This window comes from Scyliorhinus canicula, chromosome 14 (assembly GCF_902713615.1).
Source record: "Scyliorhinus canicula chromosome 14, sScyCan1.1, whole genome shotgun sequence".
NCBI lineage: Eukaryota > Metazoa > Chordata > Chondrichthyes > Carcharhiniformes > Scyliorhinidae > Scyliorhinus > Scyliorhinus canicula.
In genome coordinates this window covers 61,259,683-61,273,284 of record NC_052159.1, presented here as the reverse complement: position 1 = coordinate 61,273,284, position 13,602 = coordinate 61,259,683, and the positions used below count along the sequence as shown (strand labels likewise).

Genomic DNA, 13,602 nt, shown 5'->3' with positions numbered 1-13,602 from the left:
GAGCACAAAGGTCTACTTTACAGGTGTGATGCAATAGAGAGCCACGGTACTTTTAAAACAAAACCATGTTTATTTATCATCCACATGTTAAACCCTTTTCAAAGAAAGACAGCAGGCTTAAATTCTCTACAGAAAAAAGTATTACTTTGATATCCTCAAATGAGGTGAAGACAGTCTGTAGCTTGTAGAGAGAGATCATTATATAGTTGCTTGCTTTGCCTGCAGCTATCCAGCTCGGAAAACGAAACTAAAACACACTGTTGCTGCCTGCTCAAAAACAAAAATGAAAGACAAACAGCCCAGCTCCACATACACTCTGACATCACTGCAGCTATTTAATAAACACCTATTTCTTAAAGGTACATCCACTACAGCTATCTGATAAACACCCAGTTCTTAAAGGTACTCTCACATGACACTTCCAAATTGATCTCTGCATAGAAGATATAGGCAATGTACACAACTACATATGATCATACTCCAGTGTTTAGTAGGCAGATGAATTATCATTCTATTTACGATATAAGATAATAAAATCAGAGATTCAAATAATGGACAATTTATTAGGCATGTCTGGTTATTCAGCAAGGCACTTCATGTCTTGGTGACTTTGATTCTGTGGGGGCTATGAGAGAAACTTCTATAAAATCAGAACACAGGCACAAAAGGGTTGAGCGACAGACAGTTGTAAACGAAAGGAAATGTTGTCCTAAGCATTGTGGCAAGGTAGATAGTGATTGTGCCTTTAAAAGGAGTTAGCTAGCATTGCTGTGTTCTTTATTTTTATAACAGCAAACAGGACCTCTAACAATTGTATCAAGCAATTTTAATTGATCTTATTTTTCTCTGTGTTTTGCCAACTATGGAAGATGGTGAATTAGTGGTAATATTATTTGACTATTAATCCAGAGGCCAGGTTAATTCTCTGGGGATACAAGGTTCAAATCCCACCACTCCAGCTTGTGGAGTTTAAACTATAGTAATTAATAAATACAATTAATTTAATACAAAATCTGGAATTGAATACTAGTATCAATAACGATGGCCATGTATCATTAACTGTTATACAAATCCATCTGTTTCACTGATGTGGTTTATGGAAGGAAATCTGCCATCCTTACCTCGTGTGGCCTATATGTGACTGAAGCCCACAACATTGCGGATGACTCTTAACTACTCTCAAGCCCAATTAGGGATGGGCAACAAATGTGGACCTCGACAGCAACACCCACATCTCAAGATTGAAGGGGAAAAAAGAGCAAACTGCAGCCAGATTTAATGGTGGTTCCCTGAAATAACTGCTGGATGCAGTCAGCGGAAGCAAGAAACCTGCAGCTGTCAGCAAGAAGGCGTGGTTCGAAGTGAGGTGAACAGCAGGTGCATTGTGCCTCTGTCTTGCATACAATGCAAGTGGTTAAATAACTTAACCAGGCCAGGAAAGTGAATACAGTTGCTAATTCACCTACATCCATGGATGTCAACCTACCCCACCCTTCAGTCTGTCTTGCCAAGTGCACATCATTGCATCACTGCTCACAACTATTTAAGTTTTAGTAGCACCCACCCTTCACTTTCTTTAAGCTTCCTCACCTCTCCATGAATCCTTCCATCACTTATACTCACCTTACTTCACATGCTACATGATACATCCGTCTCTTAGTTATCCTCACCAAGTGCACTAGTTCCATCAGGAGAATAATTTTGTTCAGTAAAGGTCCATCTTTTCACCTCTTGTTGGAGAAGAATGCAAAATGCAGGAAGAGGGAGAAGACCGTAGGTGGGTTGTCACAAATAATGCAAACTAGATACAGAGATGGACGTCATGCATTTAAAAGGCATATTTGCGACCCTCTCAATCAGAGATGGAGGGCACGATTCACCCAATAAATGACAAAAATGTCATTTTGGGAAAGTTTGTGTGTGGGGCGGGGTTTCGCATCAGCTGTAATGATGTGATCGTGGCCTGTATTCACCTGCACTGACTCTCTTACTGTCTGATTCACCCAACTCGTGCCTCAGCTGCTCGCTGCTAACAAGGGGGGGGACTGCTTTTAAATGCTCCCTCAGCACTCACTACAGCATCAGAGTCAGTAATGCCACCTAGGAGGCAGTGGCAGCTGCAGTGAGTGCAGGCAACATGTCCAAGAGGATGACTGTCCAATGTAGGAAGATGACGAATGACCTGCAATAAGCTGCAAAGAGAGGTTACCGCCTCTCTCATGGCATCAGTCCCGCCTGCCATCCTTCAATTTCCCCATCCGACAACTGCGGGGTCGGCCTGCGTCAGACAAGTGAGAATCCACTGCCCCTTCATCTAGTTTACCCGTCTCAAGTGAGTTGTTGATGTCCCACAAAATTATTGTTCCCTTTCACTGACCACATATCCCTTGTCTTGCAGGATCACTATCTGATGAGGCTGGTCACTCTGGAGTCATGCCCTCGCTGCCACCCAACAGAACACCTCAGAGAAGAGCTCCGAGCAGAACACCATGATGCATCACAGCTGTCACCCACACCTTCCACCAGTGCAGTGATTCATACCTCGGTGAGTGGCATTAGTAGACAGGCTTTGGAGGTACAATCTGGTGAATACCAAACAGTTACTGATGCACACCAGGTGGAGGCAGGAACATCCAAGGAAGACAACAGTCAAAGTTCTACTGAATCCCAGGAATCAGCTGGGTCCCAGCCAAATGTCGAACCTCTGGACAAGGTTCTCCCAGAGCTGATGCAAATAATAAGACACAGCCGTGACATTCTGGAGGGGGGTATCTGCAAGGCCGACTGGAGTCGTCGCAAAGCCTTCAGGCACAGGGGTTGGTGCTGACATTGCATGGCCCCCAGGCTGACACTGATTGGGTGCCGACCGCAGTGGAAAACCATGAGTACAATGTCCGTGCCGGGTCTGGTGGTGTCCAAGGCGTTGCTTAGTCTGTGACGAACATCACTAAGGACCTCGACATCCTGTCCCCATTGATGAGGGGCATGACGCAGGCGCAGGTGGATATTGCTGACACACACCACGTGGCCCAGTCACTGAGGACCATCGCTGGAGGTGTTGACACCATGGTGCAGACAATAGGGAGCCTCCAGGATAACATTGCCAGATGACTCAGAGGCTTCTGGAGCTCACTCCAGTTGCCCCTGCATCCCATGGAGTCACCCAGGCACCCTCAGGGAAGAGGAAGCGCTGGACCCCATCCTGAAGCCTTCAATCAAGGAGACGACAGCAGTCTCCAAATTCTTCGGAATCATCCCCCTCCTGACCCCAGCACATCTCAAGGGCAGCGGGAAGAACAAGATGGCACTGCGACGCCTGTGACACTCATAAGTTGGCTGGGGCCCTCTGGTTCCAGGCCCTCCAGAGGATGTCGGCCAACAGCATCATAAGGCCACAGGGCACGGAAAGCAGCAGGCTGCCTCCACCGCTGATGTGCCTCCAGGGGACACACCTAGACGTAGCGCTAGACCAGGAGGATTAAGAAGTGCGAGGAGCACTGGTAAGGTCACTATCCGTAGCTAGGGGGAATGGAAATTTGTCACATTGAAATGTTCAGCATTAAAATATTTCACTTCTGATACATGTGAAACTACTGTAACTTTAATCTCGACAGTGATCCTACCCGCACCCCAACCTCTGTTCCCCCTTCCCCCCCACCCGCTCTCCCCTTCAGCTCAGCACCCCCCCCCCCCCCCTTGCACAATGGTCCAAGATCAAAAGCCTCTGATGCAGACTCTATCATGAAGATAGGTGTGAGTGCACTATCAGCAGAAAGACAGGACTCAGACTTAACCAGATCCTGAGAAGCACCAGAACCTTCCTCACAGTGAGTGGTCATCACCCTACTGCCTGTATAGGGGCTTGCTGACAGTGCCAACACAGGCCCAACATCCTGGAGTGATGTTACATAGAGTCTTGGGAGGGGGAGAACAGGATTGTCGGTGAGGGGATGGTGTGGTTGGGGGGGGAACGGATTGAGCTGATGGACATAGCCTAGTCTCAGGAGAATCTGGAGACGATGAGGGCTTCCCTGGTCCTCCGGGCATGGCGGACCCTTGCCGCCGCCTAGCCTCTATTCTCCGGCTCCTCCTCAGGCTCATCCTCCAGCCCCTCCTGATCCACCTCCCTCTCCTCAGACGAGGCCAGATTGTGGAGAGCACTGCAGACCACCATAAAGTGGGAGCCTTTCTGGGGGCTGTACTGTAGAGTCCCACCAGAGGGGTCGAGTCAGCAGAAGTGCTTTTTGAGCAGCCCGATGCACAGCTCACTGGCAGCACGGGTGGCATCGTGGGCCTCAATATATCGGGTCTCCTCCCCAGTCTCAGTTCTCCACGCTGGTGACATTAGCCATGACCTCGGCGGGCATGCCGTGTCCTCCCCAATCTTGCATCCCGGGGTGGTCTTCAAAGACACCGGGAATCATAGAGTGCCCCAAGATGTAGCTATCATGCATGCTCCCAGGGTAGCGGGAACAAATGTGCATGATCCTCATGCGCTTACACACAATTTGAACATTCAGAGAGTGGAACTCCTTCCAGTTATTATAGAGAACTCCCCGATGCCCCGGTGCTCACAGGGTGACATGCATGCCATAGATGGTCCCTAGACCTGGGGCATCCCAGTGATGGTGGCAAATCCTGCACCCCTGAGTCTGGTCCAGGTCGAAGGTGATAAGAGTAGGATGTCCAGGCATACAGAGCATCTATCATCTCCCTGTGGGGTGAATATTAAGAAATGCCACATTGGTCCCTGCGAGAGCCCTAGAATGACTCAGTGGTGTTGAAATTTAAGGAGGCACTGACCTTCACAGCTCAGGAGCGGTTGTCCTCCTCCTCCACAAGTGCCGCACTGTCTCTCTGTTGAGATGCAGTTTGTGCAGCATATGCTGTTTGTCAGCTCACAGAAGGACCAACAATTCCTGTACACCATGGCTCGCGTTGGCCTCCCCTTCTGGCCCTCTCCTCAGCCTGATGGGCGGCCAGGTCTTGAGGGTGTGAGCCAGCCCTCCATACATGTGGTGCCGCCTCCAGCCTGAAATAACCTTGCTACCATTTTCGACATCTGCAAGACTCGGCTGCTACAAGCACAGTGATTTGAGCCTCCGTGGGATCTACACCAGCAAACATTTTTGTATCTGGAAGGAATTGGGGGAGAGAGGCTGACAATCAGTTAGGGCTTCCATCCCAGGACCCTCAAAACCACCAAGCCCCGCACCCTTAGCATAACTGCCCCAACGTCTCTCAAGAGTGCCATCCAGCAAGCCAATTGTGCTGGCAAACCTTGCTCTGCACACTCCCAGCCAGATCAGAAATCTCCGGACCCCAAGCTTCTGCCAACAACATTAGGGAGCTTGTGCTCGGCTGCCCTCCTCCGCTCATCCAGACACTCAGTGGTGAGGCCCTGCTTTTTTAGTGTTTGATTATTGGCAGCTGCCTCTACGGTGCTGACGCTCCTAAAGTACAGGTACACTGTTCAGGCATCAAAGGTGCAGGAATCCAGTCCACTAATCATCCTCTCAGACAGGGCACCTGTTCCTTTGAGGGGGCACTTGAGAATTCAGGAGCTTGAAGTGCTATCACAACTACAGGCTAACTCCTTCTTTGAAACAGACCTCAGCTATGAAGCTAGTGGCTGTTCACAGTCAAGGGAGGTGAAATTGACTTGTTGCAGCTTCTCTCATGAAAGCTGCAACATGGCTCTGTCCTGGGAGAGTTTGGTAGGACAGACAGGCTGCAGCCTTGATTGCCCCAGTTATGGGTCTCCACAATATTTAAAGATGGCTTGAAAGTTTCACAGAAACAAAGTCCCTCATCTCCTCCTGCCCCCCGCCCCGGGTCGACCCCCAACCTGGACCCCTCCAGCCCCCCGACCAACCACAAACCCCCGAAGGCCCCCCATCTACCCAGAGCACTGGAGCAGCAGCTCCGGTGCCCTTGAACTTCATCCTGGCAAATGTAAAGGGCTACTCACCTCTTTACTTCCCCTCGGTAGCCATTGAGCCAGCTTCACATTTTTGTTGAGGAGTACTAAACAGTACCCTTGTGACTTATCGCTGGGGAGTCGGGTGACTCCCGGGAGGCTGCTGCATTCGACTTCAATCTCGCTAATGAGATTGAAACAAATGCAAATTAGGCTTAATGACCTTTTAGCCATTTTTGGGCAAGATACAGAACTCACCATCAGAAGCAGGCCAGGTGAATTGCAAAATGGTTCGCATTCGATTTTAGCATCTCCCGCGATTCACCCAGCGTGCCCAGATCAGTACCAGTGCAATTCAGTGGGAAATTCACGCCTGGAGAGACTGGAAATGCGCAGATAGCTGTTGACAGAATTCTAAATACCTCTGACACGTGCATGATGACTTAATTTCACCAATATATGAACAAAAGAAGACGGAGTCAAACGATTGTAAAGATCATTACTTTGTCACTGCTAATTCATATCCCTTTTCTTCGTCTTATAGGGCCATCACCTGTACAGCAAATATTGCCGAAGATGCATGATGATGCTTCCTCAGAAGATCAGACACTTGTAATATAACAGTTGTGGAGAGACCAGGTTGCTAGGTGGGTTGGGGTGAAAATAATCCTCTCCTTATGCAAGGTCAATCCTACCCACATCTCGACAATCCTCTCCTCTCCTGTGCATGGCTTTACAACCCACCACCAATTTCAGTCAAGCAGGTCTGCAGCAGAACAGCAGGAATGGAGCTGGCCCATGATAATGGCGAATGGGACCATGAAAGTGGAAACACAACGCTCAGTGCTTGCTCTACCCACACCCACCAGACAGAGCGTACTGAATCCTGATGGCCGAGTCTTCCCTGAACACAGTGTGCCACCAATTGTACACTAGCAGGCAGACCAAAAACACGGCAATAACCAGGAGAATGGCAACAGCAATCTAAGCAGTTGTCTGATTGCACTTATACCCTTTAACTAAGGTTACCCCTCTTTGCAAGCAAATAGCTCAATGCAAGTAAACAGGACAGGAGGCCGAGTAATTCACGAGGTAAAACTTAATTAGTAATTGAAATTGATGGATATTCCTGTAATATACTATGACAAAAAGAGTTCCTTACTTTAGAAGCCAGTCTTGAGAATTTTTCATTCTGATCCTCTGCAGAAGTCATCTTTTCTTGTCTAACCAAGTCTTGCAGACTCAAATTATCATCATCCTGGAAGTATCTAATCCGTTCTCCCTCATGGTGAGTTTCAATCTGAAACAATTGCACTTATATTACAGCTGTGCAAAACATTACAACAATTTAAATTTTGGAGTCAGTCAACCTTAGAAATAATTTAATGGTAACATTATAATGTTGCAAGTTTCATGCAGAATGAATCATGGATTATTGAGAATAAAAACAGTAACTGTATTGCATAACTACCTTTTTAGAACCAAGTAAGGAAAAACATAACAATGTTTTGTCATTAAAGTCACATGTATTTTAAGCTGAAACCTACTTTAAAATGAACATAAAACAAAAAGCCAAAATAACTGCCAAAAGGAGTAACAGCTGAAACTTTTAACTTCCCTGTTCATTACTCCTGTTCTATGGTTTTGACCCAGCAACAGTGAAGGAATGGTGATATAGTTCCAGGTCAGGTTGGCGTGTGCCTTGGAGGGGAACCTGCAGATGGTGGTGTCCCCATGTATCTGCTGTCAAAGAAGCCATGGTGAGTTGCTGCACTGTGTCTTGTTTATGATACACACTGCTGCAATAGTACGTCAGTGGTGGAGAGAGTGAATGTTTAACTCATAGAATCCCTACAGTGCAGATGGAGGCCATTTGGTCCATCGAGTCTGCACCAAACCTCTGAAAGAGCACCCCACCTGGGACCAATTCCCTGCCCCAGCAGTAATCCCACCTAGCCGTTGGACTCTAAGAGGCAATTTAGCATGGGCAATCCACCTAACGTTTACATCTTTGAACTCTGGGAGGAATCCGGAGCATCCAGAGGAAACCCACGGAGACACAGGGAACAGATGGCCCTAGTGGATTGAGGTGCGGGGGAATAATGGTGAGGAAATTTCATACTGATCATTCTATTTGGCATTATAACTCCACGGTAGAAAGCAAAATAAAGTTGCAGTTGACAAAACTCTACCCCAGTTGCCATTTATTGTAAGCAGATGCAGTATTCATGAGCAAGTCTTGGTGTCACCAGCAAGATAATTCTAATGCATCATTTCACTGTACTCTGCAGCGCAAGAAAACTTCAGACTGAAAAATCATAAATATTTATAACAGTGATAGGATTTTGGTACATATGGCACCAGCAGTCCTCGTTATTCCCTCCCGGAGTTCAAGAAATTCAAGTAAACTGAAGGTTTGCCCTAATGCATTTCAAGCACCGGTCCATCAAATTGACATCAGTGGCTGCATCTTCCGAGGAACAGCAATCAACATGGCATTTTTACCAGGTCTTCCAAACGCTGTCCCCAGATTTGGCAGCAGGATGGGTAAGTGGGTAGGGAGTAGGTGGGCAGTGAATAGGGGGCAGGGTGGCAATGAAGTGCGGGTAAGGGTGTAGGTTTTGGGGGCGAGGAAGGTAAATGGCAGAGGGGAGTATGTGGCTGAGGAGGGAGAGGTGGGAGGGGCTGGGTGGGTGAAAGGGGGTAGGGGTGTGGGTGTTAGCGGGTGAGGTAAGTTAGTGGCTGGGAGTAGGTGGGTGGGTGGATAGTGGCTATGGATACGTGGGTGAGATTGGCAGCATGAGGGGACAAGTGGGTAGGCATACGGTGCTCGGGAGAGGTTTGGTGGTGATGTTGGGTAAGTGTGGGAGAGAATAGATGGATAAGTGCGTTGGGGTAGGGGCAATGTGGGCAATCAGTTTGGGGGTTAGTCGGATCGGAACGGTAGTGGAATTGGCAGGGTAGTTGGATGGTTGATAGATGATGGTTGATCTACCCCAGAATACTGAAGGAGGCTAGACAGGAAATTGCTGAGGCCTTGACAAAAATCTTTGGATCCTCACTGTCTTCAGGTGATGTCCCGGAGGACTGGAAAATAGCCAATGTTGTTCCTTTGTTTAAGAAGGGTAGCAAGGATAATCCAGGGAACTGCAGGCCGGTGAGCCTTACGTCAGTGGTAGGGAAATTACTGGAGAGAATTCTTCGAGACAGGATCTACTCCCATTTGGAAGCAAATGGACGTATTAGTGAGAAGCAGCATGGTTTTGTGAAGGGGAGGTCGTGTCTCACTAACGTGATAAAGTTTTTCGAAGAGGTCACAAAGATGATTGATGCAGGTAGGGCAGTGCATGTTGTCTCTATGGACTTCAGTAAGGCCTTTGACAAGGTCCCTCAAGGTAGACTGGTACAAAAGGTGAAGTCACTCGGGATCAGGGGTGAGCTGGCAAGGTGGATACAGAACTGGCTAGGTCATAGAAGCAGAGAGTAGCAATGGAAGGGTGCTTTTCTAATTGGAAGGCTGTGACTAGTGGTGTTCCGCAGGGATCAGTGCTGGCACCTTTGCTGTTCGTAGTATATATAAATGATTTGGAGGAAAATGTAACTGGTCTGATTAGTAAGTTTGCAGATGACACAAAGGTTGGTGGAATTGCAGATAGCGATGAGGACTGTCAGAGGATACAGCAGGATTTAAATCGTTTGGAGACTTGGGCAGAGAGATGGCAGATGGAGTTTAATCCAGACAAATGTGAGGTATTACATTTTGGAAGGTCTAATGCAGGTAGGGAATATACAGTGAATGGTAGAACCCTCAAGAGTATTGAAAGTCAGAGAGATCTAGGTGTACAGGTCCACAGGTCACTGAAATGGGCAACACAGGTGGAGAAGGTAGTCAAGAAGGCATAGGGCATGCTTGCCTGCGTTGGCCAGGGCATTGAGTATAAGAATTGGCAAGTCATGTTACAGCTGTATAGACCCTTAGTTAGGCCACACTTGGAGTTTAATTCTGGTCGCCACACTACCAGAAGGATGTGGAGGCTTTAGAGAGGGTGCAGAACAGATTTACCAGGATGTTGCCTGGTATGGAGGGCATTAGCTATGAGGAGCGGTTGAATAAACTCGGTTTGTTCTCACTGGAACGACGGATATTGAGGGGTGACCTGATAGAGGTCTACAAAATTATGAAGGGCATAGACAGAGTGAATAGTCAGAGGCTTTTCCCCAGGGTAGAGGGGTCAATTACTAGGGAGCATAGGTTTTGAGGTGCGAGAGGCAAGGTTTAGAGTAGATGTATGAGGCAAGTTTTTTTTACACAGAGGGTAGTGGGTGCCTGGAACCCGCTGCCAGAGGAGGTGGTGGAAGCAGGGACGATAGTGACATTTAAGGGGCACCTTGACAAATACATGAATAGGATGGGAATAGAGGGATACGGACCCAGGAAGTGTAGAAGATTGTAGTTTAGTCGGGCAGCATGGTCGGCACAGGCTTGGAGAGCCGAAGGGCCTGTTCCTTTGCTGTACTTTTCTTTGTTCTTTGATAGAATATTCGGGGATATGAGGGGTGTAGTCAGGGAGGGTCAGAGGTCCAGTTGGGAGTAGTTGGAGATGGGTAGGGCAATGGGCTAATCAGGGAATCACAGATGCACTGGCCGTTCAGTACCCGAGTTACCAAGGAGTTGGACTATATTTTCATCTGTCCAACATTTGCTGGGTAACAATTCAGATAAGTACTTCAGATCTATCCCAAATCTCTGACTCAAACTCAGAATCAGAGATATTCGCAGTGGATCCCGGGGGGGGGCAGGGAAATGACCCACTGGAAGTTGAAACTTCCTGGGCAATTCCACTGAGTCAGCGCTTAATAATAATAATATTTATTCCTGTCACAAGTAGGCTTACATCAACACTGCAATGAAGGTACTGTGAAAATCCCCTAGTCGCCACATTCCGGCGCCTGTTCGGGTACACAGAGGGAGAATTCATAATGTCCAATTCACTTAACAAGCAAGTCTTTCGGGACTTGTGGGAGGAAACCGAAGCACCCGGAGGAAACCCACACAGACACGGGGAGAACGTGCAGACTCCGCACAGGCAGTGACCCAAGCGGGAATCGAACCCGGGACCTGGCGCTGTTAAGCACCAGTGCTAACCACTGTGCTACCATGCGTCACAACTTTCACAGGGTTCCGACTCACATCTCAGTCTTATGTCTGGTCTCCAACAATCTGGAGGCCTACTTTTTTTTTATATTATATGAACAGCCGCAAGAGTCATACACCACAGAAAAGGCCCTTCGGCCCATCACATTTGTGCAAGTCAAAAACAACCACAAAACTATTCTATTCCTATTTACCAGCACTTGACCCACAGCCTTGCATGCCTTTGGATCGCAATGTACTTCTAAATACTTCTTAAATGTTATGAGGGTCTCTGCCTCCACCCCCCTTTGTGGCAGCGAGTTCCAAATTCTTACCACCCTCTGGATAAAAACGTTTTTCCTCACACCCCCTCAAAACTCCTGCCCCTTACCTTAAATCAATTCCCCCTGGTCACTGATCCCTCCACCAATCAGAAAAACACTCTTCGATTATCACCCTCTGCTTCCTGCCACTCAGCCAACTTTGGATACAATTTACCAAATTTCCTTCGATCGCATGGGCTCTTACATTGTAAGAGCTGGTGCAGACTTGATGGGCCGAATGGCCTCCTTCTGCACTGTAAATTCTATGATCAGTCTCCCATGTGGGACCTTATCAAAAACCTTGTTTAAATCCATGTAGACTACATCAAATGCATTTCCCCCATTTACACACCTGGTCAGCTCTTGGAAAAATTCTATCAATTTGGTCAGACATGACCTCCTATTAACAAAAGCATGCTGCCTGTTCTTGATTAATCCCCGACTCTCCAAATTCAGATTAATTTTGTTTCTCAAAATTGCTTCCAATAGTTTCTCAACTACTAACGTTAGACTGCCTGGCCTGCAGTTTCCTGGTTTACCCCTTCCTCCCTTCTTGAATAATGGTACCACATTTGGCTATCTGCCAGTCCCCCGGCACCTCTCCTGTGGCCAGAGAGGAATTGAGAATTATAATCAGTGCCCCTGCTATTTCCTTCCTTGCCTCACTCATCAGCCTGGGATACATATCGTCTGGTGCCAGAGATTTGTCTACTTTTAAGCCTGCCAGACCACCCTCTGTCTATGTTAATCTCTTTAATTTTATTACAGTCCTTCTCCCCGATTTCTATACCCACAGTCCCTCTTACAAGTGAACACTGACACAAAGTCTTCATTTAGTATCTTACCTATATCCTCCGGCTCCACACACAAATTACCACTGCTCTCCTTAATGTGCCCTACACTTTCCCTAGTTATCCTTTCACCCTTAATATTCTTGTACAAAAATTTAGGGTTTTCCTTTATTTTACATGCCAGGATCCTTTCATGTCTCCTTTTTGCTTTCCTATTTTCCCTCACATTCTATATGCCTCTAGGGCTTCTACTGTTTGAGCCTCAACATCTGCCATAGCGTCCCCTTTTCTCGTGATCCAATGTTACATAACCCTCCATATTCAGGGCTCACTGGATGCTCTTTTTCTTGATTGGAACATGTTGGCCCTGGACTCTCCCTATTTCCTTCTTGAATGCGTCCCACTGTTCTGTCACAGATTTATCTAAAAGTGTTCGCTTCCAGTCCACTCTGTCCAAATCATATCTGATCTTATTAAAATCGACCCTCCCCCAGTTTAGAACTTGGATCTCAGGCCCATCCTTGTCCTTTTCCATTAGAATCTTGAACATAATGGAGGTTTTTTTTCCTTTTTTATTTTTAAAAATAAATTTAGAGTACCCAATTCTTTTTTTTCCAATTAAGGGGCAATTTAGCGTGGTCAATTCATTTACCTTGCATATCTATGGGTTGTGGGGGAGAGACCCACGCAGACACGGGGAGAATGTGCAAACTCCACATGGACAGTGACTCGGGGCCGGGATTGAACTCGGGTCCTTGGCGCTATGAAGCAGCAGTTTTAACCACTGCTCCATCGTGTTGCCCTGAATCTAATGGAGTTATGATCACTGTCTGCAAAACGCTCCCGCATGCAAAGATACTTCAACCACTTCCCCAGTTTCAATGGCTTAAATATTTGTCTGGATGCATTTTAAGAATTCTGCTCCCTCTAAACCTTTAACACCGTGGCTACCCCAGTTAATATTAGGGAAGGTGAAATCGCCCACTATCACTACCCTATATCTTTACACTTCTCTGAAATTTACCTAAATATCTGCTCTTCTTTTTTCTCGGACAGTTAGGCGGCCAAGTGAACACTCGCAGCAATGTGATTGCTCCTTTTTTGTTTTGAAGTTCTACCTATATGGCTTCAGTTGAAGAGCCTTCTGAGATGTCGTCCCTCCTTACTGCTATAAACCTCTCCTCTTTTACCTCCTTCCATATCTCGCCGGAAGATCCTGTATCCTGGAATATTGAGCTGTCAATCCTGCCCCTCTCACAATCATGCCTCAATGACAACAGTGGCATCATACCTCCATGCTTTAATTTGTGCCCTCAATTCACCTGCCTTGTTCATCAGACTTCTTGCATTAAAATGCCATACAATCTTGCCAAACTCCCTTTATGACTTAACCTTAATCTTTTTAGTTCTTCACTGAAAAGTGTTTGGATTTGA

The 13,602-nt window shown here is 47.0% G+C and overlaps 1 protein-coding gene across 2 annotated transcripts in view; it reads right to left on the bottom strand.

Annotated features, from left to right (window-relative positions):
* Positions 1-13,602, bottom strand: part of cwf19l2 (CWF19 like cell cycle control factor 2) — a 201,683-nt gene that overhangs the window by 68,872 nt on the left and 119,209 nt on the right. For both annotated transcript variants that reach the window (XM_038817825.1, XM_038817827.1), the window contains exon 12: positions 7,083-7,220. In XM_038817825.1, the coding sequence (XP_038673753.1) occupies positions 7,083-7,220 (138 nt within the window). The remainder of the gene's footprint in view (positions 1-7,082; positions 7,221-13,602) is intronic.